General features: G+C 42.8%; 1 protein-coding gene across 3 annotated transcripts in view; it reads right to left on the bottom strand.

Moving 5' to 3' along the window:
• Window positions 1–26,216, bottom strand: part of GRK5 (G protein-coupled receptor kinase 5) — a 229,615-nt gene that overhangs the window by 90,089 nt on the left and 113,310 nt on the right. The window contains exon 1 of one of the 3 annotated variants that reach the window (XM_050958999.1): window positions 10,824–10,899. The exons of the other annotated variants lie outside the window; for them this stretch is intronic. Within the exon in view, the coding sequence (XP_050814956.1) occupies window positions 10,824–10,884 (61 nt within the window). The 5' untranslated portion in view covers window positions 10,885–10,899. Of the gene's footprint in view, window positions 1–10,823; window positions 10,900–26,216 lie in introns of those variants that run through there. 3 annotated transcript variants of the gene reach the window in all.

Genomic DNA, 26,216 nt, shown 5'->3' on the forward strand with positions numbered 1-26,216 from the left:
ACGTATATCCAAAATTCTTATTATTAATTCCTAAATGCATGACCTTGCACTTTTCACTATTGTATTTCATCCTATTTCTATTACTCCAGTTTACAAGGTGGTTCAGATCTTCCTGAATAGTATCCCTGTCCTTCTCCGTGTTAGCAATACCCCCCAGCTTCGTGTCATCCGCAAACTTTATTAGCACATTCCCGCTCTTTGTGCCAAGGTCAGTAATAAAAAGGTTAAATAAGATCGGTCCCAAAACCGATCCTTGAGGGACTCCACTGGTGACCTCCTTCCAGTCCGACAGTTCACCTTTCAATACGACCCTCTGGAGTCTCCCCTTTAACCAGTTCCTTATCCACCTTACAACTTTCATATTCAGTCCCAGCTTTTCCAATTTAACTAACAGCTCCGCGTGCAGAACCGTGTCGAACGCCTTACTGAAATCTAGGTAAATTATATCTACCGCATTTCCTTTATCTAAGTAATCCGTCACCTTCTCAAAGAAGGAGATCAGATTGGTTTGGCACGATCTACCTTTAGTAAATCCGTGTTGCAATTCGTCACAATTACCATTGGCCTCAATGTCCTTAACTACTTTCTCCCTCAAAATTTTTTCCAAGACCTTACATACTACAGACGTCAAGCTAACAGGCCTATAATTACCCGGATCACTCTTATTCCCTTTCTTAAAAATAGGAACTACATTAGCAATCCTCCAGTCATACGGCACAACCCCCGAGTTTATCGATCGCTTAAAAATTCTCGCTAACGGGCTCGCAATTTCACGCGCCAGTTCCTTTAATATCCTCGGGTGGAGCTTGTCCGGCCCCTCCGACTTCGTCCCATCGAGCTGTTCAAGTACGGCCTCTACCTCAGTTGCCGTAATATCCACTTCCATATCCACATTCCCGTTTATCATCCCTCCATCATCGCAAGGTTCCTCACTAGTCTTATTAAAAACTGAGGCAAAGTACTTGTTTAGATGTTGGGCCATGCCTAGGTTATCCTTAACCTCCATTCCATCCTCAGTGTATAGCGGCCCCACTTCTTCTTTCTTTGTTTTCTTCTTATTTATGTGGCTGTAGAACCTTTTACTATTGGTTTTGATTCCCTTTGCAAGTTCCAGTTCAATGTGGCTTTTAGCCTTCCTCACTTTATCCCTACATGTTCTGACCTCAGCAAGGTAGCTTTCTTTACTGATCCTGCCTTCCTTCCACTCCCTGTAAGCTTTCTGCTTTTCTCTAATCCCCTCTCTGAGTTGCTTGCTCATCCAGTTTGGCCTACAACTCCTGCCCATGGTTCTTTTCCCCTTTCTCGGGATGCAGGCTTCCGACAGTCTCCGCAGCTGTGACTTAAAGTAATTCCAGGCCTCCTCCACATTTAAATCCACTAATTCCTCCGTCCAGTCCACTTCCCTAACTAATTTCCTTAACTCTTTAAAATTAGCCCTCGAGAAGTCAAAAACCCTAATCGCAGATCTACATTTGTTTATCCTTCCATCTATTTTGAACTGAATCAGCTCATGATCACTCGAACCAAGGTTGTCCCCTACCACCATTTCTTCTACGAGGTCCTCACTGCTCACCAACACCAAGTCTAAAATGGCATCCCCTCTTGTAGGTGCTTCAACTACTTGATGAAGAAATCCATCCGCTATCACATCCAGAAAGATCTGACCCCTATTATTCGTGCAAGTACTCGTCCTCCAGTCTATATCCGGGAAGTTGAAGTCCCCCATAATCACACATTTCCCCTTTGTGTTTACTTCATTAAAGACATTAAAGAGGTCTCTATCCATATCCCAATCCAATCCCGGCGGTCTGTAGCACACCCCAAGCACTATCTCAGGGGAAGCTCTAGTTGCTTTTTTACCCAGCGTGATTTTTGCCCAGACGGACTCTGTCTTATCCATTCCATCGCATCTTATTTCGCTACATTTAATTTCATCATTGATGTACAAGGCTACTCCCCCACCTTTGCCTTTCTTCCTGTCTTTTCTGAACAGCACATAGCCTTCAATACCCGTGCTCCAGTCATGAGTACTATTCCACCAGGTTTCGGTAATCCCTATAATATCTGGCTTCACTTCCTGCACGAGTAACTCCAGTTCCTCCATCTTGTTACCTAGGCTCCTCGCATTAGTGTACAAACCTTTTAATTTTCTGCGTTTGGCGTCAGTGACATTCTTTCCCCCGTCGTGCACAAACTTTCTACCACCAGCATCACCCGTTACTCTGGTTTCTACTCCACTACTCCACTATTCCTCCTTGGATCAAATCTTGGGGCCGCAAGGGTATCCCCGTTCACTTTGTTTACTTCCCTCTCCAGGTTATGTTCTGGCGTGGAGATCTCCCGAACATTTCCCAACCATCTCCCCCAACTTTCTAGTTTAAAGCCCTCTTGATGAGTAAATGAAACCCCAAACCGGCAGCGGGCTGGTGGCTGGAACCCTAGACAAGGATCCCAGGCTCTGCTCAGCCCGCTGCTGGTCTGGGGTTCTGACCACCAACTCCTGCCAGCCAGGATCCCGGCCGCCAACCCCCCCTCAGCCCACTACCAGCCTGGGATTCTGCTCACCCAGGCTGGCAGGAGGCAGAGTGGGGCTGGCGGCTGAGCTCCTGACTGGCAAGGGGCCGGCAGCCGGAACCCCGGAGTAGCAGTAGGCTGAGTGCTGCTGGCACCCCAGACTGGCAGCAGACTGAGCCACTCAACCCCTCACCGGCCCTGCTCAGCCCGCCACCAGCCCGCTCAGCCCGCCACCAGCCCACTCAGCCTGCTGCCGGCTGAGTGAATGGAACCTCAGGCTGACAGCAGGTTGAGTGGTTCAACTGGCCTGCTCAGCCCACTGCCAGCCTGGGATTCCTTGGGGGTCCCCAGGCCAGCAGCAGGTGCTGAGTGGGGCCGATGGCTGGTATTCCAGCTGGCAATAGGGCAGCAGCCGGAACCCCAGAGCAGTGATGGGCTGAGCCGCTCAGCCTGCTGCTGCATACCATCAAAAATTAGCTCACCTGCCACCTTTGACACGTGTGCCGTAGGTTGCCGACCCCTGCTTTATACACTAGTAAGGAGATGAGTATATTACAGTTGTTGGAGGGCTCTTATCAGGAGTAACAGGCTATAGGAAAGTCAGTCAACATTTTTTATTTCTCTGATGAAAACTGGCCCACTCCCTGCCTCAAACCAAACCTGTCACTAATAATTGTCAACAACTTAATTGTCTGTTTTTGGCTAAGATATTGATTTTTTAAAAAAAAAATATTGAAATTGGATTCAGGATTGTTAGCAAGAATTTTTGGCAAACAAAGTTGTTAAATGACAATCTAAATGGCAACACAGTACTGCTTTCATGCTTGGCTCACCCCCAAAAGCTGCAGTAGAGGAGGAGATAGGTGGAAAACTGCAGGATCCCAAAATCCACCTCTTGGGGTGCAGCGTGGCAACAGCAGCAGCAAACCCTCAGGTCCAATCACACGCCAGTGGGCACCACCACCAGCCTTACGGACCATGGTGAAGTTAGCACAGCATCTGATCTCAGGGACGGGGCACCCATGGAGCCACAGCAGCTCATCCTGCCCTGTGCAGCTCCCCCCGGATGAGATGGATTGCTGGCAGCTGCCAGCCTGAGGGAGAGGCGCTCCCCAGCTAAGGTGGCCAGATCCAGATGTCCTGATTTTATAGGGCCAGTCCCGATATTTGGGGCTTTGTCTTATATAGGCACCAATTATCCCCACCTAGAGTGACCAGACAGAAAGTGTGTAAAATCAGGACAGGGATGGGTGGGGTGGGGGGGTAAATGGAGCCTATATAAGAAAAAGACCCCAAAATTGGGACTGTTCCTATAAAATAAGGATATCTGCTCACCCTACTCCAATCCCCTATCCTGATTTTTCACACATCTGGCTAACCCCAGCCAAGCCCTGTGCGACCATTCCAATTCTGGCTGCCTGCCCAGGAAGTGAGTTACTTTCACTTTCATTCCTCAGCAGGCAGCCAGCCAGCGTCCCCTCCCCCGACCTACTCTCAGCACTTCACCCAACCCAGCCCTGATGGAGGGGAGGGAGGAGAGAGAGAGGAGTGCTCCTGGGGAGGAGGGAGAAAGGAGGGGGTGCTCCGTGGGGCAGGGGGGAGAAGAATGGATGTTATGGGAGACAACAAAGGATACTGGTTCCAGAGCCACAGCCTCACCTGACCTCAGCCGGGGAGGAAAGAGTCACACTCACAGGTGAGCTCCTTTCCCAACCCCCACCCCCTCCCCTTCCCAGAGACCCCAGCAGCCAATCCCATTCCTCAGACTGTGCTGCATTCGGCTCTCTCTAGGACCCAGCAGCCCTGCTTCTACACTGTCTGGGCTGCCTGCAGAGTGGTGCCCCCAGGGAGAGTGAGGCCCTACGCGGCTGCCTATTCTGCCTATGCCTAAGGACGGCCCTGCTCCTATAAGCATGCTGCTTTTGGCTAGTCTGAAACCAACATAGACAGTGGTGATTATCTAGGAAGAAGAAGAAATTCAGCCCCAGTTCACCCAGTTCTAAGGAATACTTTGGGGTACGAGTGAATGTCCCTGAGTTGAGATGCGCATCACTCAGAGTGGCTAGTGCCGAGCATTTAAGGTCCAGTATAATAAATCCTGAACAATAACAACTGGTGCAGCACAAGGAGGAAAACGTGCTTATTCTTTGAAGAATTGAATCCTCAGAACTCACCCTTCCATACAGCACAAAGTGCTACTAGATCGTCTTAAACTTCCTTGCTAATTACTTGTAATCCAAATCCATGGAGCAGACATTGAGCCCAACAGATCACAACAGATTCTCTTTTTATATTAAACACCTACACATAGGCTTGGAAGGAGTACAGTTTTATTGGTAAATTCTGATTTACCAATAAATGCTGATTTACCAAAATGCTGATTTACACACAAACTGACAACAAACCATTTCTATCAATAATAATTAAAATTGGCAAAAATAGGAAAAATAAGAAAAATTCTGCTTCAAGATATTTATTTTGTATATTTTGACATGTGATGCTGACAGTTTGTGTTTTAACAGATATAAACCGTTATTTTGAATCTCAATGTCTACTGCTTTCAGTAATTATTGTCTGACCCACCCCACACCCAACACTTCCTGCAACTGTGACCATTTAAATTGATAAAATTAGAAAAAAAATCTCTTAAAACCCATCATTTTGCACAACTGTGTAAATTTAAAATCGATAAAAATTTTAAAATGCTTAAAAACAAACATCTGATATTCTTCATTACAATTATAAAAAAATGAATTCTGACAAGCCTATCTATACTGCACCATCATTTTGCATGCACTTTAAGGAGATTAAAAACAAAGACATGGACCAAGATGCTCAAAAGTGCTAGTTTCCTTTGATTTCCTAAGGGAGTTAGGCACTCGAATACTTTAAGGATCTGGGCGATGGTTCCTGTCTTAACGAGTGCATATATTAGCACAATGTCTGTACTGCATAGGTGCATAATACCAATCCTAAAAACTAAGGCTTGTGAAGGAGTTACTTTACCAGTAACAAAAGCACACATTTTCTAAAATTCAATGCGTCACCCATTTATTATTTTCATTTACACTAAATACTAAAATAGATTAGACCAAGCTACAGTTGAGAGGCTTGCAACATTTTTTGTTTTAAACTGCCATCATTTTCAGTTTGCTATTCAAGCACTCTTATTTTTTTCCACAGTTGTATAACTTTAAAACGTCCAGACAACGTATAGTACATTCCAGCCTGGAGCACATTTTTACACCTGAGTTATTTCCCCCTTTTTATGTGGGATTTTATAACTCTGACAGACCTACAACCAACCCCATTGGAGTGGCTGTTGCTTTGATGCCGACTACACTAATTAATTAAAAATACAAATATAAACAAGATTATTTGTGACAATGGAATTACTTCAAACTGGTTTCAAGTCCCTCCAATTTCATTTTCTCTGCTTGTCAACTGTCTCTTTTAAAACAAACAAAAATCATCTTCTTATGTTTAATCATGTCATTTATTCAGATTCAGACAATGCTTTGCATACCTTCCTTTCCTCCCGCCAGCCCCCCAGCTTTCACAGTGTTAGACTACATGGGTAGACTCCATGCATCAGAGAAGCACTACACAAAGGATGAAATTTTCTAAACATTAGACCTATGCTGATGTTGCCAAAAAAAAAATATGGTTAGGAGAATACTTCAGAAAATTCCCACAATTTAATTTGCTCCAATGGTAGGTACATGGGGTCCCTTTTATTTGTTTCCTCTGAACAGCAGTGGTGAAGTTTTCCCCAGGGAAATGTCTGTGGAAAGTGGAATCCCACAAACAGCTACATGAATATGTTTGCACGAGCATCTGCAGCAGCAATGTTTATGTGGGCCATCTTAGAATCTCTTTGTTGATTTTGGAGAAAGGCTCTGGATGAACAGCAGGAGGGATGACTAACCCCTCCTCACTTTTTTGTAATGTGCAGCAGCAGCAGCAAAGCAAATGATGTGTTGGGGGAACCACCACCACCAGAAACATCAGTGGGGTTGAGAGTGTGGTAGCATTTCACTGGCACGAAGGCATCTCCTAATCCAGCCCTGTATCAGGACTGCAGCCAAGTGGTGTGGCAGGGGAATATAGCCCCTGGGATCCAGCACTTGTGTGGTAGCATGTAGCTTTCAACTTAATGAAGCCCATCCGTCTATATTGACTGTGGACATGGACAGACAAGTACATCTGTCAATGGCAGTGCTAGAAATCCCTCTGAGTTATTCCAGCCCTCCTCCACTCTAAAGAACTTTTTTACCTGATTGGATGACCATAAATATTACCATGTGACTTAGGTGACTAATCACAGAGCTCAAATAATGAATTGCAGATACTGTATAGTCAAAGTAATTGTTGCAGATAAAATAATGTAAAATTTTGTTCATATGAAATATTCAAACCATTTTGAATCATGAATTAAAAAAAATTGCTTGCCAACTACAGTGAAACCCCGCTATAACATGATGACTGGGATCCAAAAAATTCGATTGCGATAAATGCGGGGTCACGGTAAAGCGAGGTTTACCATTTCAAGCTGGTCATTTTCAGGCCAGTCAATTTCTCTTAGGCAGAAAACGACTTGCGTTTGTGAACTGCCCATAACAGTAACTGAAAGGGTGCAGCTCCAGCAGTGGGGGCTCTCAGCCATGCAGCGAGAGAGGGAAACACTTGGGGAGAGCAGAGGAGACGTGCAAGGGGCAGAGGAAGAGTGAGGAGCACCTGGGGAGGAGAACAGCTCTGCTCGCCAAAAGAAGAAGTGGAGGTAGGGCGGGAAGAGGCAGTGGAGAAGGCACATTCATTTTTGGGGGTTTTTCTTTCTTTGGCAGCCCTCCAGCCTCTTTTTTTTTCTTTTTTGCGCTTAGGTGGCGCTCTGGCGGTTTTTTTCTTTTTTGTGCTTCTGCAGCACTTCGGCTGCTTTTTTTTTTTTTTTTTTTTGGTTGGGTGGCCAGAGCCACCTTATGATCATGTTATATCGGAATTCGCGTTATAGTGGGGCGCGTTATAGCAAGGTTTCCCTGTATTTGTGAACAGGAAAAGGGGGTGTACCAGCTGAATAAATTGTGAGTTACAAAAATGAGCCTGATGCCAAGCCCATGGAAGACCATAGAAAGACTTCCATTGATTTCAACGGGCTTTGAATCAAGCCCAGTTTGTCCATCTCTGGCAAGCACATTTTAAATCAGTGGTGCCCAATCTTTCCAGACTACTATACCTCTTTCAGAAGTCTGATGTGTGTTGTGTGCCCCCAAATTTCACCTCACTTAAAAACGACTTGCTTACAAAATCAGCCATAAAAATACAAAAGCGTCACAAGCACACTATTACTGAAAAATGGCCTGCTTTCTCATTTTTACCATGTAATTATAAAACAAATCAATTGGAATATAAATATTTACTTACATTTCCGTGTATAGTATATGGAGCAGTGTAAACAAATCATTGTCTGTATGAAATTTTAGTTTGTACTGACTTCTCTAGTAATTTTTATGTAGCCTGTTGTAAAACTAGGCAAATATCTAGATGAGTTGATGTACCCCCTGGAAGACCTCTGCATAACCCTGGTTGAGAACCACAGCTTCACATGAATGAAACACTCTGTATCTCTCCCAGCTCTGCATTAACTGTGATGAGAATGTATGGGAGGTGACCTGTAATTGGGTATCCATATTCTGAGGCCTTGCCTACACTGGCGCTTTACAGCGCTGCAACTCTCTCGCTCAGGGGTGTGAAAAAACAACCCCGTGAGCGCAGCAAGTTACAGGGCTGTAAAGCGCCAGTGTAAACAGTGCCCCAGCGCTGTAAGCTAATCCCCTCGGGGAGGTGGAGTACCTGCAGCGCTGGCGCAGTGACCACACTCGCATTTCAAAGCGCTGCCGCGGGAGCGCTCCCACGGCAGTGCTTTGGAGTTTCAAGTGTAGCCAAACTCTGAGTAAGCAATGTTTATTTGGCTTTTTTTTTTTAACCTTTCATCTAATGGTTATCTATGCAATTCTTAAACAAATCCTATACTTTTAAGAATACATTTGGTTACAAATTAGAATTTAGGGCATTTAATGGAGTCAATGAACTTGAGAAGAGCTGGTATATTTTTGCACATCTTTGTTAGCTCAAAAATCCAAGCGACTAGTAAAGAAGTGGCCAGTCTTCCTGTAAATGACACCCTTTATAAACATATGTCACTGAATCCATGCCTTGGGGGGGCAGGGAAGGGAGGGTTCTCATTAAAGCTTCAAGAATGGGTCCTCTGTGATTGGTTGGGACACTACTGAATGGCAACTGACATTTGCATTTCCTTTGTGTATCCCCATAGCAGGCCATGACACCAACCGCCTTGGCATAGAATACTCCCCCCAATCTGGTTAACACGAACATAGTTAATGTTTTATAGCCTTTGTGAAACAATAGCAGTTACCTGATAATTATATCTGATATACACACTTAAGTTTGGCTAGGAAAACAATTTTTGTCTTAAACAATGCCCAACAATGTATGAGCCATGAAGATGGATTGAAAAATTCCCCCAAAGAAATACAAAAGGTCACCTCAGATTCTAGAGTGCCCCTTGGAGTAAGGAACAAAGGTTTGGTTATCCCTGTTTTGTAGTAGTTAAAGCAGCTAGTGAGTTTGTCTTTTACCTTAGGGCTTTTTTGTCTGGTTCTAGAGATAATGACTGAAATACCCAACATATTTTCTATCTAGTACTTTTATTTATTGTCGCCCTGGTTATATCCTGAGTAATACGTGCTGAAAGAATATTTTAGTAAATGTTGTAATTTGAATGTTTAAGGCCGTGAATTCTACAGAACTGTTTCTGTTGTACACAGCACAAAATAAACATCCCAGTTCCAGGAAACTAAAGGAGACATCTTGTGAATCGTTTTCTTAACACTAAAAAGAATTCTGTAAAACCACTCTATGCCTTCTGAATCAGTCTAGACTAAACCTTCATCAGATCTATACAATGGTACAATGGACAAAGTAATATGCCAATGCATATATATAAGGAATACAAGTTTCTACTGTGCATATAATAAAATTCCTTATGCAAAATAGTTACTGTGCATAATATCCAGGAGCCACTTCAAATTTTAAGCATCTTAGCCATTTTATTAATGATTGTTTTAACAAAATAGTAGATTCTGATAGTTGCTCCCTGATTGCTAGATTTCTTGCTTGCTTGCTGGTTTTGAAATACACACTCAAAATCCCCAAATAAACTAATGAAACCCCACAGTCTTAAGATGACAAATTATTTTTTAAACATTTCTCTCCCCCCACTTCTTTAAGTAAACTAAAACTATTGAAAAACAAACCCAATAAATGATATTAATTAAACCACCAGTAACACACTGTAAAATGTTTTTAAACAAAAATCAATCCCTTCCACCAGTTCTGAAGAAATGGATATAATTTTCACTCTTTAACAGATACCTATCTTAACAAGTTAACACCAATGCTAATTTTATGGCTCACATATCAGCTTTTGAAAAACAAGGTCTCGCTCTGTAATCGGAACACTGACATAACCTTAATTTATGTTCTCTCTCTGCTTCAACTTCCTGCTGAGCGATAACCCCAGCTGAGTGGGTGTGAAGGCGCTGGTATGCTGGGTAAAATTGGTATTAACAGTGGAAAAGCTATTTAAAAGTCATTTGGAAACTCAGAAGAAACTAAGAGGAACTTGTGCTAACAGGGACTGTTTAACGGAAAGTATGTTGATTTCCTTTTTAGCAGACGTATGCAGTACCAAGCTCCTCTCTTCACTGAACAGTGTGATGGATTGAGAGGGCTCAGTGGCTGGTGTCCAAATACATAAAAACCTTGAACAATATTAAAGAGAGCTAAAAAGAGAGGGTATTTTGACGAGGAACCTCTTTATGAAAGCTGATTTGTCTCAGGAAACAGACAATGGTTTCCCGCTCAGTGATCATCCATACATTCTCTAAGCTGATCTTAACATTCTTTTTCTTCATTTTATCTCCTTTCATTCTTTTCTTCCATTCCCTGGTTTAGTTTCATATTGTCATATGAATCTCTTGCACTGACATAGTGCCTCTCATCCCCAAACACCTCAACATGCTGTGCATTCTTACAGGGATCGCTGAAAAGCAGTCACTGTTTAGCAGCACACTTGAATGCTACGCAGTGGCGTACAGCACTGAGCAAAACCACCAAGGGAATTTCAGTAGACAGACTATAATTACCACCCCCCCCCCCAGGAACTGACAAGAACTCCAGACTTAACTAACACCCCCACCTCTGTAAATTGTGCTATGAAGTGTTTAACTCACCACAAGCAGTCAAGTGCTTTGATTTGCTTCCCGTTTGAAAGACAACACCTGAATGCCCCATGCTGTACTACTGATTCTAAGGGATGTACCACCTAGTGAATCACCAACCTTATACCTCATGCAGCCCCTAAACATCCCTGGAAGGCCTCCCATCCAAGTGCTGACCCAGTCTGACTTCACATAGCTTGGCAATGGTAACAGGATCATTGCACAACGGGGCATGGCTATTTGCAAACCATCTCAACGGTTCAGAATATTTGATGTTCCCTGAAGTGTAGTGTGCTCACTTATGTGTTTACATTGTTCACGAAAACTGCTGAGTTTCACTGAGCAAGAAGAGATGTGGGATTATCTCACTGTTACAGTATATCTACATTTTCACATACACATAAAGTTTGACTTTAATGAGGAGTTGAGTGGCTAAATTCCATACATTTCTTTGAAAATGTGAGGTTGTGGAGTGCACAGTACTGCTCATGAAAACAGGCATGCTGTGTGCCAGGCTACCCCCATGCATATGATAGAGCAGCCAGAAGTCTGCTCTAAATTTGTCTGCAGGCATTCAAGGATCAGTTGGATATAACAGAGACATAGGTGTAACAGAGTCATGGGCATAACAGAGTCATGGGCATGCCCCCTTTGCTGCCAACACAGCACTTATACGAGTAGTAAGGAGTAGAGTGAGATAGGAGACACCAGGCCTGCTCTGTGGCTGGGGAGGGTCACCCTCCAATGATCAGTTATGCCACCTTTGTGCTAGCAACTCAGCGCAGATTCTAGATTATAGGTTGTTTTTTTGATTTGGTTTGGGTTTGGGGGCGGGGGGAGGAGGGGCGGGTAGTGTGTTTACACTGTACTTCATTATCCTGGTTTCCTTACTGGTGATAAGAGGCCATTGCACAAATTTATGGAATTAAGGAGCTCAAGCTGAAGGAAATTGGACACACACACAAACCTACAACAACATATCCCATCAATGATAGTCAAAATTTACAGACAGACAAGGTAAGAAAAATTCTGCTTGAGAATTTAGAGTTAAAATCTAGTAACTTAGACTTTTGAATTAGGCTTTTTACAAATCAGGGTTTCTCAAACAGGGGTCGCCACTTGTGTAGGAAAAGCCCCTGGCGGGCCAGGCCGGTGTGTTTACCTGCCCCATCCGCAGGTCCGGCCAATCGCAGGTCCCACTGGCCATGGTTCTCTGCTCCAGGCCAATGGGCGCTGCTGGAAGTGGCGGCTGGGCTGCTTCTAGCAGCTCCCATTGGCCTGGAGCAGCAAACCGTGGCCAGTGGGAGCCGTGATTGGCCAGACCTGCGGACAGGACAGGTAATCACCCACCCCACCCCACCAGGGGCTTTCCCTACACAAGCGGCAACCCCCATTGGAGAAACTCTGCTCTAGATAGCTAGAATTTGTTGAATGCCTTTAAAAACACAGAAAAAAAAATCTTCCTACCATAGATATAACCATGCTGTTTATAAACAGTTGTTGCTAGCATGGTTTATTGTGGGTTTCCAGACCAGTATGGGTTGGGCTGGGCGGGGGTGGGAGGGTTAAAAATTATGCTAGAGATTTAGAACAAGTGGTCTCCTCTTAATCAGTTAAGAGGCTGCATGAAATTAGGCTGCAGATTCCACAGCAGGGAGGTGGAACAATCCAAATAGAACAGAATAGAATGGAACATGAACATCACTCCAAGATCCATTTAGGAGCAAGAATCCAGGAACCGATTTGCGCTATCTTCTTAGCCACCAAGCAAGTCCCTGAACTTGAATGAAAACTAGGATTTCCTTTTCACTGGCCACATTAAATATGTTTTTGCAAGGGGAAGAAAAAAATGGAGGTGGAAAAAGAAGAACCGCATGCCTGATCTGAAAGGAAAGCATATTTGTGCCAACACTGAAACATTAGAGACATTGTTCAAGAGCAGTTCATCCTAGCAAAAATATTATCCTCGTAATGCTGCCAAGGTCAGTGAAAGTATGGGATACCTGCCATGGAAGTACTGGGTATGCATGCTTATTTGCACTCTCCACCTAACTTTTCAGACACTCTCAAGTTTAGCGTTCATGTGCTGGCATGACCTGTTCATTCATGCATTTTCTCCCCTTCCCTTTATTTGTCCTTTGGGGAATCTTTGGGCCCCTGACCGTGCAGTGGTTGAAAATTCCATTGCTTGCCAGAGAAACCCACATTGATTAATTTCATCCCACTTGCATGGAAGAGGCAAGGTATGCAACTCTCCAACTAGAGACAAGGAAATCCCTGCTGCTTAAATGCCACATCAAATAAAGTAGCTCCTGGATAAAGCCACTGGATTTCAGAATTCACTCCGTCCGCTGGAAAAATGCAAACTGCCACTGCAACATGAAAACAGACAACAAACATTACAAAACTGCTCGAAGGGTAGGGAACAGCAGTGATTTTCTTGGTAACAGTTTAAGCAAGAAAGAATTCAGCTATTGCCCTAGATGTATGTCACTTCTATAGATTATTCAGTTATTTTAGTTGCAATTACACACCAAATATGTAAGTTAAAATAACATTATGAAAGTTGCAAGTCAAGAACTCCAAAATTAGGAAATGCCCACATTCAGGCTGCTGGTGAAACTTGACTTGGCCCCCTTGTGCTTATGCATTAGAACATAGTTTTTACTTACATGCTCTCATGCTATTTTTTCCATAGGACCCCTGCCTCATTCATTGCACAGGGTGAATGGTGCTCACTAAATGGGCAGCTATTCAATATTTTGTTTTCTCCTTGTTGTTCAATGGGCGGCCCTGGGCCTTATTTCCAGCACACTATTCAAACCCTGCTCTGAAGACAGAATTTATAACTTTCCTGATAGTCTTTTCAATGGGCTCGTCTTTTCAATGGGCTCATCACTATTGTATCTAGGGTGACCAGATGTCCCAATTTTACAGGGACAGTCCCGATTTTTGGGTCTTTTTCTTATATTGGCTCCTATTACTCCTCAACCCTGTCCCAATTTTTCACATTTGCTGTTGGGTCTCTCTAATTGTATCTGAGTGCTGCACAAATGTTAATGCGCTCCATCTCACAAAACCCCTGTGAGGTAAGGGGGTACCTACCCATTTTACAGATGGGGAACAGAGGCACAGAGAGATTAAGCTCAAAAGTATCCAGTAATTTTGGGTGCCCAATTTCCGATGCCTAGGACCTGATTTTTCACTCTAGTTAGCATGTTATATGTTCAAAGCACAGCTCTCATTGACTTCATTTGCAGCTGTGAGTGCTCAGCACTTCTGCTACTGAAGACCCCAGCGTCCCAAGTGAGGCACAGAAAATGAGGAACACACAATTAATGACCACATTAGAAGTCAGGCACACGTTTGAATTCGATCACATCTGAAACAGGCAGTTTCCTCCTCCATACTGTCTTGGCCGGTCAAGAGTCTGCCTCAGGCTGGATATTTTGAAAAAATTACAGCCAAAACAGTGCAACTGTTACAAGAATGAGGCTAGAGGCAAGTACATTATTTTGCCCATGTGAAAGAATGCTGATGACCTTCTCTTTCAAAAGCGTTAGCATCCCCATGCTTTGAGCAGTTGGCAGGGCGTGGTATTTGTAGTATAAATCTTCCCGTGTATGGTTAAATTCAAAAAAATCACAATTTGGTACATGCCCAGTGAGATTTCTTAGATATTAGAAGCTAAATTCTCTGAAGACTCCATCAGCACTGAAAGCAAGCTCCAGCGTGGGGCTGAGCAGGACTTTCCCTGCAATTGTAGCTCAGGGCTGCTGCAGGCTGTGCAAGATCCAGCTCTGGGCACCTGAACTGAGATCCCAGAGACCATCCTGGCTGCCTCCTCACTCCCTACTGGGGCGACTGAAAACAGGATTTTATAATGGGAAGGATTGAACAACCTTAATAACACACAGTGCTACCAGCCCCCAGGGCCGGCGCTTGCATTTAGGCAACTTAGGCAGTTGCCTAGGGCGCCAGGATTATGGAGGGGGCGGCATTTTGCCAGGGAGGGCGGCAGGCGGCTCCGGTGAAGCTGCTGCAGCTGTGTCTGCGGAGGGTCCCCTGGTCCGTGGCTTTGGTGGAGCTGCCGCAGGCAGGACTGCGGCAGGTCCACCAGAGCCGCGGGAGCAGCGGACCGTCCGCAGAAATGCCTGCGGCAGCTCCACCAGAGCCGCGGGACCAGTGCAGGGGGTGGCGAAATGGCCGTGCGCCTAGGGCGCTAAAAATACTAGCGCCGGTCCTGCCAGCCCCACCTATAACAACCATTCTGCAGAGATTTTGGCTTTTAGAATAACAGCTATTATGTCTTATCTGTGAAGGGCCCAATTCTGCCCAGCCCTCCTTACGCTGAGTAGCACATTATTCTGTAAGGTTTCACTGACTGCTTGCAAAATAAGGTGCCATTGAATGTGTGTAATGGAGGCAGAATCAGGCACTAAAATGGCAGTTACAGACAGTGTCTGCCCCACTGACCATATCATAAAAATTAGACAGATATGGGGTGGGCAGGATTCAGTGAGGAGCTCAGAAGAGAGAACAACTAGTATGTTCTAAAATATTCTAATATTATGGGTTTATAATAATTATTAATCCTCATTTATTAATGCTGAAAATTATTTCACACTCTTCTATCTAAGAAATTCATTCAATCCCTACACTATGGATATTCCATATTAAGTGTTCTTTTCTCTCAATATTACTTAAACTTTGGTAAGGACTCGAAATGTTATAAAAATCTGGCCCTGGACCCTGACTTAGAAAAGCCATTTGGGGCTGAATCATTGACCACTGCTGAAATTTGCCAACAAGGATAAAGTATAAGATGTCAGTAAGGAACTAGCGCATTTTCTTTCTAAGTTATGAAAAGTCACTGGCACAGATGTGTAGTAAAAGTTATAGATAATATTTTGGCAGATTTTTTTTGAGTAACTTCCGGTTTAAAATATTGTACAAAGTCTTGCATTGTGGCCTCAAAAGAGACTGAATTTTGAGTTATTGCTATCGGGGGGAGATAGCTCAGTGGCTTGAGCATTGGCCTGTTAAACTCAGGGTTGTGAGTTCAGTCCTTGAGGGGGCCATTTAGGGATCTGGGGCAAAAATCTGTCTGGCAATTGGTCCTGCTTCCAGCAGGGGGTTGGACTAGATGACTTCCTGAGATCCCTTCCAATCCTGATATTCTATGATTGACCCCACTTCAGTCAATGGAAAGTTTTATTGGCATCTGGATTTGTTGCTTTGGGTAGCTGCCTGGCTACCAGCACAACCTGGCATATAATACTATCATCAGATAAAGAGGAATGTACCATCCAGCAAGCAAACAAATACAAGGAAATGTCTATTCCCCCCAGCATGTTTTGCAATCTCCATGATATTCCTCTCCCCATCTTGCTAAACACTCATCTCATTTGTGGGGAGAGGAGAGGAGGGAATGCAGGAAGTAGCACATGCTGACCAAGAACGTTTTACTACCTGCAGAATGACCAAACACAAGGCCTTGCATCACATAGTTCCTTACTAGATGGTGTGTTGACACAGGAATGAATTTCACCTCATTAAACAGGAAGCAGGCTTCTCTGCAGCAGTTGTGAGGTAGGATGACAGAATCCTTCCACAGCATAGGAAGTGTCAGCAAAGTTGCTTCTTGCCCTGGTCATCTTCCTACAGAACAATTTTGTTCAGTGGATCCATGTTGTCACTCTTCATTCGCTAATCCCCTCTTCTCCACACTTCCCTGCCCCATCTTCCTCTGAGCTATTGTGGAAAAAGGACCTTTGCAGCACAGTCTATGGAGAACAGAACCCCCTATTCATACTCTCCACATCCTGCCCCAAACACAGCAGAACTATACCCTTTTCATATTTGGGGCTTTTTTCTTACATGGGCGCCTATTACCTCCCCAACCCCTGTCCTGATTTTTCACACTTTCTATCCGGTCACCCTACCCTTTTCACTGTCAGTCAAGCCCTATGTACTTGCAGTGGGGACAAGAGGAGGCAGAATTATGGCCTCAGTGTGTTGGTAAATTGGGACAATCTGCAGTTTATCTATTTAGATTTCTAAAACCGAAAAATGCATCCATAGCTGTAGGCATTGTGACATCAATTCAAATATCAACCCAAGCCACTTGATGCCTATTAGCTATGGAACTGGAGGCAGTTTTTCCCTCCTGTCCCCCGCCTCCCCCCACATATACCCCTCACCCTACTTCCCATCAAGGAAATTGAATACGTTAAAAATAATGCTCCTAACACATCTGAAGTTGCACAATCAAAATGCTGAAGTTGGAAATGCAAAAATTACAGATCCTAGAGCAGTGCTAATTCTCCCCCTTGTACATATCTCAATTCTTCTTAAATGTGTGGCTGCATCTAATACACATTCTGCTAAATCTATTTAAAACAAATATAAAAGATGTGCAAAGGTTGCTATAATTGCAAGGCTGCAGGAGTCTTATTTGTTGCATTCACTGTTTAGTGTTGCTTGAAAGTAGGATTTTTGCATTAGGTGTGATCCTCTACATACGCTCCAGGTCTGTGATGGTGACAGACACATGAAAAACAGCATCTTGCACTTTCTATCTTGCACTTTGATCTCTCATTTGCCCTCTTCCCGGACTGCTATGTTTCTAATATTCCAAATTTAGAAAGGCTTTCAGTCACTGATTCATAAAAGCACTTAACCCCCATGGACATCAGCGGTACTTAAGTGATTGTCAAAAGTTAAGCATGTGCTTGGCTGAATTAGGGCCACAAACAGCTGCCATTTAAAAACAAAAACAAACCACCCCTAAGAATATTTTTTCCCCACAAATGTGTAATCACCACTGCAAATAAGATTAGCCTGAGGTGCTGGACTGACAATATTCAGTTCCAGTATCTTGCAGCCCCAGCAGCAATAGCAAAAAGGGCATTGCTCCCCCTACATATCTGGGAATGACCTCTCTGTAATGGGGACAGAACATCTGTTTCTAGCTCTGGCATGATAATGGAGCTGAAAATTGCAACATTATGGTTTATATCAATGTTATTTTCAGTAATTTTTAGCAATACTTCTAATGGGCTAGTTATTAGTTTCCTCTCTCTTTGAGGTAAATGCTGTTGGCTTCCTGGTAGTAACCCAACCCGGAAGAGGCATGCCATAATTCCAGGGTCTGATGTTGTCATTTTAGTTGGACCACTTGCAAAGTGAGGTGCTACTCCATATTAGTAGGAGGCACAGAATTAGATGCACAATAAACAGTCCACAACAAAACAGACATTGTGCTTCTCCACTTGACTACCTGTTCTATCTGTGCTGTAAATCCAGTCTCAAACATAGGCAACCTATGGCACATGTGCCCAAGGTGGCACGCGAGCTGATTTTCAGTGGCACTCCCATTGCCCAGGTCCTGGCCACCGGTCCGGGGGGGCTCTGCATTTTAATTTAAATTGTAAATGAAGCTTCTTAAACATTTTTAAAACCTTATTTACTTTACATACAACAATAGTTATATATTACAGACTTGTAGAAAGAGACCTAAAAATGTTAAAATGTATTACTGGCATGCAAAACCTTAAATTAGAGTGAATAAATGAAGACTCAGCACCCCACTTCTGAAAGGTTGCCGACCCCTGCTCAAACATGTCATTGCATCTTGTTTAGTGACTAAATAAACGAAATTCATGGGAAATGGTGGTACCTGTTATGTAAGTGCCAATACAACACTTCTGTTGTGTAGCTTGCGGCATACAGAGAAGAAGGAGTTCCACAGGCATGAACTCTAACACCCGATATGTGCGTTTCTGAGACTCGGTACTGAGTCTAAAAACATATCATTTATTTCACTTTTGCCCCTAAAAGACCATTATTCTTGTTCTTTTCATTAGGATCCAAGTATGAGGAAGGAATAAGGTTTCCCTTATTTAACTCACCAGAGTGCTATCTAAAAATATAACAAGTGGAACCAGCTTCTTGAGTTAATTATGTCTGTTAAAAATAAACCTGACCTATAAAATGACATTCACAGACACCTGGACATGCGCTGAATAAATCTACAATTTCTTCCTACCCTCATGCCAACTTTCAAGGTTTCTTTTATGAGGAATCCCAGAATCTGGCCACCAACCACTGGGTCATCAGGTCTTGCCTGTCTGACTGTAGCTGTTATTCCTACACCTTCTTATATAGTTCTGGTCATTTAGAAGGAAGATCACTTTTTTTTTTTACAATATTGATTAAATTAGGTTTGTTTTTTTGGCACTCTGGGCTGCAAAGGAAAAATGTGTCTGCAAAGAGGCTCCTTAGAGGTTTGGCACCCTTTTACCTCTTCATAATGGGAGTCAGTGAGATTTCTCTGGGGACATTCACATACGTTTTTTAGAATTTAAAGCAGAGACACAAGTGGGCCCAACAATAACAGGTTACTGGGTCTCCTTGCAGAGGAACTGCAGAGTGGGCAAAAGCCAGCCATCTCCCAGAAAAGAGACCCAACAGAGAGCGCGGAAGCAAGGCTATTCCTTGGAGACCTACTGATGGGGTTATGATCTACCTGCCCAATCCCTCATAGAGCAGCAAAGCATTGAAAGAGAGGCAGAGCATGCTATTATTATTCATTATTTGTATTGTGGTAACACCAAGGAGCGCCAGCCATGCAGCAGGACCCCACTGTGCTAGGCACCGTACAAACACAAAACAAAAATGCAGTCCCTGCTCCAAGGGACTTAAAGGTTTGGAAAACGTGAATAAATGTCCCTCTCTTTGGATGCCTGTTTCAACCACCTTCCAAACCTTCTGAGGTTCGATAACTACAATTAATTTACCAAGAGAAACTATCGTGATGATTTACTTGGTTAATGGAAGAGACACCTAAAATCACATCCCGGCGATTAAGTAAAAACAAACAACAAACGAGCCTCTTAAATAAATACATATTCAGAGAACAACCCTGATGTAAAAGATGTATTTCTTCCCTTCAGACCCGTGTTATGGACCAGCTCTAAATAATGTACAATAGCTACTTGGTCTTATGGTGTGCTGACCCTATGGTGTTAGCAGCTGTAGAAAAACCTAAGAAAAGTAGATATGCTACAAGGTGAACAAATGAATCCAAGGTCCTGGAGAAAAAGGAGAAAACATAGGGGTGTGTTATTTTATGTAAGTGTATGTGTAGTTCTTATTAACATTCATCACAGATGTATGTTCCTGACGAGTGAAGAGACCCCACAGAAAGCAGAGTTGGGGGAATGTGAGGAGTGGATTCATTATTAGCAATGGGTGATCTTCAAAAGTTTGGTTGCTTGTTTTACTTAAGTATCCAACAGGGATATTTAGGTGGGCAGAATGTAAACACCCAAGATGGAATTTGGCCAGAACACTAGGTTTAACATCCTATTCCTAACAAGGAGTGAGATACTGGCTGTAATTTCCAAGCAAAGCAGACACAAGCTCAATGTTGAGGTCTCCTTTGGAAGATCCACACACAGCAAACTGCAGAGACCTCAATTTATATTCCTTGGAAGTATGAAAGGTTGACCTGGCCCACAACCGGCAAAGGTGGTATAGTATTTTGAGCAACATCTGTCATATACAAGAGCAAGTAAGGCAAGTGAGCTTTCCCTAGGGGAGTCCAGGGTGCGCTCCACAGAAAAGAACATTATCTACTGAAGGCCCCATCTCCTCTCCTTGTACTGTTGACTTGCCTCTCTTCTTCCCACCATGGTGCTCTCATTTAAACTTGCTCACAAAGTAATGACAGCCTCCTTGCCCCCTGGACACCAGATTCTCAACTAAAGGAAATGAGGTGTCAGGAATGTTTTCACCTTCTCCTCTGCCAGGAACATTTTCTTCCCTTTCCTATTTCTTTCTTTCTAGGAGCAGTCAGGGCACTGTTAAAACAGAAACTTTCAGTAAAATACAATTAAAAACATTTACTGCTGGACTTCTTTCTCTTTCCCTTTCCTTTTTATACCCATCACTTCTCTTTTATTCTCCTGTATCATCTCTTTACCTTTTCCCCCACCGTATTTTTTCTCAGACTAAATTTTTCTCCATTTTCCCCAGCTTTTTAAGAGGACTTACTTGTTCACTAAATGGCTGTCTTTTCCAAAAATGCCTCTCTTTCTTCTGGTCTGCTCTGCCTTCCCTGCTCTGATATTAACATCTGTATGTTCTACCCTCCTTCCCTCTCCCCCATCTTCCCTCTACTTTCTCCTATTCAACTCCTGCCCCCCAGGTCCTTTCTTCTCCTTTCCAAATGTCAGAGTTATGACATCCGTTTATTTTAAGGCAATTTACTGGAATTTGGGAGAATGTCATTGACCCCAGTAAGTGATTTTACAATTCCTTACATGGTGTGCTGTCAACATGTTAGAGATAATAATGTCATGCCTTAAGAAGATAAAGGCCACACGCCAAATTCACCACAGTATTACTGAAGTTTTGCTGGTATGACTCCATTGAAATCAGTGGAGTTGCACTGACATAAACTGGAGTAATGCGGTGATGAAACAGGCCCAGAGGTCTTAATTTATTTCCTATATGCTCCAGTATTTCAGACAGGACCACATTGGCATGTGGAAACTAGTGAAAACATGCCTTCTGGATGTCTGTTTTTACTCACATCATGTTCTTCCCAAACTGCTCTATCTATAAACTAGCAGTAACTAGCCAAGCTGTTTATATTCTATTGATAACAGTTGGAGGACTGCTTTTGTAACAAGAATTCTACTATATTCAGGCTGCTTCCTTCCAAAATTACTCTTTGAGTTTAAGCAGCGCAGAAAACAAAGAAGTTCATTGATCTTGGATTTTGGTACCCAGACAACATATTCTTCCACATATGATCTGTCTACGGAGATCTGAACAGAAAGGACACGTAATGGCAAAGACTCTCTAAGCAAGTTCAGTGGAGTCTGTCATATCATCTACTTAACATCTTTCATCCTAGGATCTGAAAGTGTGTTAGAGTTTTAATTAAGCATGACAAAAACCCTATGAAGTAAGTATTCATTAGCAAAGAAACATTTTCATTTGTATCTGTCACAACTGATACAATGGTTCAGCAAAATATATAGATAGGTATATTATACAGGAGCTGGTGCAAGTTATCAGTGACAGGGCATCTGATAAAATTAATACTTTATATTTTATGATGTTACATTATGTAGCATTCAGGTGGAAACTTATAACAAATATATTTAGCTTTCACCTTTTACAATAACAGCACTTGTAATTTAAACTTGCTATTTTAAATGTTTAAACCAATGGAATACTCCTGTAAGTAACTGCTTGGTAATGAGAGTAAGGGGGCACAATCTGGCTCTGTATGACAAGCTCAAGGTCAAATGAAAAGTCAGTGACTGAGTCAAGACTGGAACCCAAGAATCTTGACTCCCAGTTTCCTTCTAAGACAGTGTTTCCCAAACTTGTGTAGGGAAAGCCTCTGGTGGGCCGGGCTGGTTTGTTTACTTGCCGCGTTTGCAGGTTCGGCCGATCGCGGCTCCCACTGGCTGTGATTTGCTGCTCCGGGCCAAACATCATTTCTACTGGCCACATTCCACATAACACAATGGCCCCAAGACTGAAAGGTGTGTGTGAGCCTGTGCAAATGGAAGTAAGTGTAGGGCATTCAGCAAGATGACAGATTCTTCAAGCTGTGCGCCATGGAAATTGAAAAGGCCTGAATCATGGATTAGGTTTGACAGGTGCCAAAGTGCAGAAACCTGCATGTCCATCACCCACAACATTAAGCCTTTCAGAAGACTGGCACTTCGAGAAAGCAGCGTTTTCTATCACATTAGTCTAATAGGACTATTCCAAAACAAAATCTGTGTCTTGAGCAACACTTTACTGATTATACATTTCTGAAGACTTCTTTTCAACTACAATCAGTCCGTGGTACAGCAGCAAATATCATAACAGGGGGACTCTAAAGAAACATGAAGTGCAGCATTTTTTTATTTAGACCCTTAAATCTGTTCCTGCTAAAATAAAGTGTATAAGTAAAATAAATAAAAATGTTTCATTTAAGATTAGATTAGTAGAAAAAAAGTATGTTGCCCATCATTTCATCCATCAACCCAATAAGACCAACAATGACCAACAGGACTATTAATATCCAAACATCGCAGTTCCATCTGCCCTTTGATCTTTTCAAAATCAGATGGCCATTACATGCCTTGTAGTGACAGACTAAGGTGCTCAATCTATTTACCTTAACAAAGAGAACATTATGGGGTGACTTGATCACAGTCTGTAAGTCCTTACATGGGGAACAAATATTTAATAATGGGCTCTTCAGTCTAGCAGAGAAAGGTACACCACCACCCAAGGGCTGGAAGTTGAAACGAGAGAAATTCAGACTGGAAACAAGACATACATTTTTAATGGAGTGAGTAATTAACCAAGGGAATAACTTACCATGGGTCACGGTGGATTCTCCATCACTGCCAATTTTTAAATGAAGAGGGGTTGTTTTTCTAAAAGCTCTGCTCTAGGAATGATTTTGGGGAAGTTCTGTGGCCTGTATTACAAAGGAGGTCAGACTAGAGATGATCCCAATGGTCCCTTCTGGCCTTGGCATCTACAACTCTATGACTCATACCCTGTGATGAAGCTTGATGTGCAATTTTCTACATTATTATGTTGAAACCGGCAAGATGGGTTATTTCTATGGAGGAGTTTTATATAGCTGCAGCAATTATGAACTTAATCAAACCCTGCTTTCTGGCACACATTAAACTACCAAGTAAAATTTGTTTGAAAAGGGTAAACAGAAAACAACAATGGGCATATTGAGATGCTCCCCAGTATGGATTTTACATTCCGTCATCAGTATATATTGTTTGTGCACCTAGTTAACTGAACTGGAAATAAGCAGATCTACATTTTAGACCTTATTAGAGCTCAAAGCGTAAGCTTTAATGAGCACAAATTACTGCGTAGGAAACTTTTAAAAGCCAGTTTAATATTTCACTGTTCCTAATTACACCTTAAAGTATAAGAGAGCTGTCCTCAGAGTCAGTGACCAGCAAAACATTTAAATATGCAAACTGCTATTAAACTTTTGATTTGGTTTCCTTTTACAGTGAGAAATAGGTGGTGCTTGACTAGCATAAACTTGCTAGTTTGCTTCAAATAAACAGCCCAATTAGACCAAATGTGCATATATTAAATGACTGTTGAAATTGTTATATTATTTTTATTTAAAATCAATAAGGCTCCCATAAAAGTTACGGTAATGATTCATCACCTAGCTGCAGCCAAATGTTCCAGGTAAGGCAAGGTGGAATGCACTCGCTGAGTTGTTAAGTGTGTCAAGTACCCAAACATGCCCATTACATGATATTGATTTCATCGGTTAATGGAGGACTGCTGCACAGCTGATACACTTAGGAACAATTTGCTTTTCTGTAGTGCCCTGCTGCATTGTGGAACTCCAAAGGCACTCAAGGGCAAGGAAGCCATGCTAGTGGCCAGGCTCCAATGTTGCCAAGGCAGGCAGAGCTCCCATCACCAATACAGATGCAGAAGACATCTGTGCAGATGGCCCTGTCCTTCTGGCGAATTTCTGAGCTCCGCAAGGAATTTGGGGGAAGCTTGGAATTTGCGGATCACAATCCTTCGATTTTTTTCCAGTGGGGTGGGATTGGGCAACTTCTCAGAGTTTTCCTTCCTGCACAACCTCCTTTTATAGGTATTTTTCCTGTTGAAGGATGTAATCTGCACCTTAACTTGGTATTTGTCAATTAGGTCTCCCCTCTGTGTTGTTTTCCGCAGACTCCACGTATCCACTTCTCATATATGCTACAAAGAAAGCTCACGAGAACTGCAGGTGATGAGTCCAGAGAAGAAAAGACAGAGGAGACTAGACAAGACCTAACTAACTGAGAATACTGGGGTCAAAAGTTCTCCTTAGTCAAGGGAATTAGTCACATGAGTGAGGTTGGCAGGAATTGGCTTTTCAGTGAAATAATCACCTGGCTTATTTTATACAAAACTCTTATTAACAGGACCTAGTATAGTGTTTAGCTTGTTCTGGTTAATGTCACACTGTTGACATGCTCAGTTTTTCACCCACTATAATCTCCAAATCCTCCCCTTGGTATCACCACCAAAATTATTATTACCATACCTATATTTCTATATTCAAATTATTCCTTTCTTCATTTACATATCTTTATGAGTGCTGAGCACTTGCAGTTCCCATTGACTTCAGGGGAGCTGTGGAAATTCAGTACCTCTTGGGACCAGACAACTGATTTGATTTAATTGAGCTCAGACCTGTTTTCCAATTCATCCTGATCATGCTGTATTTTAACCCTATCTTCCAATGTCTTTTGTAATCCCTCTCCATTTGATGTAGGCCTCAGATGTGATTAGTTTGTTCTCCACTCCATCCTCCAAGTGCCTCATTAAATCATTGAGTAGTATTGAATCCAAAAGAAGCTCAGCGGGATCTTACTGGATACCTTGCAACTCAACACAACTACTAATTATTTCCTCATTGTGCATTGCATTTATTGTATTCAGCTTTGCATCAAATCTGTATTTCTCTAGTTTCCCTTTGAGAGTGCCATATGGAACCATATCACATATCTCTATGTAAGTCAGGCCTACTATATTGACTGCATTTTTTTTTAAAAAACATGGCTCCCACTCTTTCCCTATGTATATGAATAGGTAACAAGTAGGGTTTTGGGGAGGGGAACTTCTACAGTGCACCATTACTAACAAAGAAGTGTCTGACACTATGTCTTCAGTGCCCTTTAAGAGTTTTCTCTAATATCTGTTCTGAAGTCTATAGGGGCACATGCTACAGTTTAATATGACACTAGAGGATTGTAATTCCAGAGATGACCTACATAGTCATTCATAATGATGTAGTGCCAGTGAAGGGCACTCCCTGTAAATGAAGTCTTTTGTTTATCCAAAGAGCAAGTACAGCACAGCCAAAAACAGTGCATGCCTCCCATTCTGCTCTGCTAATATGCCTGCCTTTCACTTTCTAGGTGTGAGAAAATGGCTCTGCTCCTGGGGAACATGCAGTCCTAGGCCCCTACTGAGACTGATGCTAAGGGACTAGTTCTGTGTCAGTTGTGACGGTGCTTTGGATTTTGTCTATTTCATGCCAGGCTTACATGATGGCCCTCATTGTTAATACTATACCACAACCTAAGCCAGATTCAACCTAGTCACTGAGAAGTGAAAGTTGAAATGTTTTGTTTCCCATTACCAGTTCACTGAGCCACCCAGTAGTTGGGACCTTGACATTTTACCACAGTCATAGCTTGGTACCTGGAGTCCCCAGGCTTCTTTGACCCCACTCAGTTTGGTTCTAGTCCAGACTGTACTATGGAGGCTCCATCCTTTGGGATACAACCCAGAAGACAGTATTGGGCAATTACTCTTCGATGCTGAGGGTTC

This window comes from Gopherus flavomarginatus, chromosome 6 (genome assembly GCF_025201925.1).
Source record: "Gopherus flavomarginatus isolate rGopFla2 chromosome 6, rGopFla2.mat.asm, whole genome shotgun sequence".
NCBI lineage: Eukaryota > Metazoa > Chordata > Testudines > Testudinidae > Gopherus > Gopherus flavomarginatus.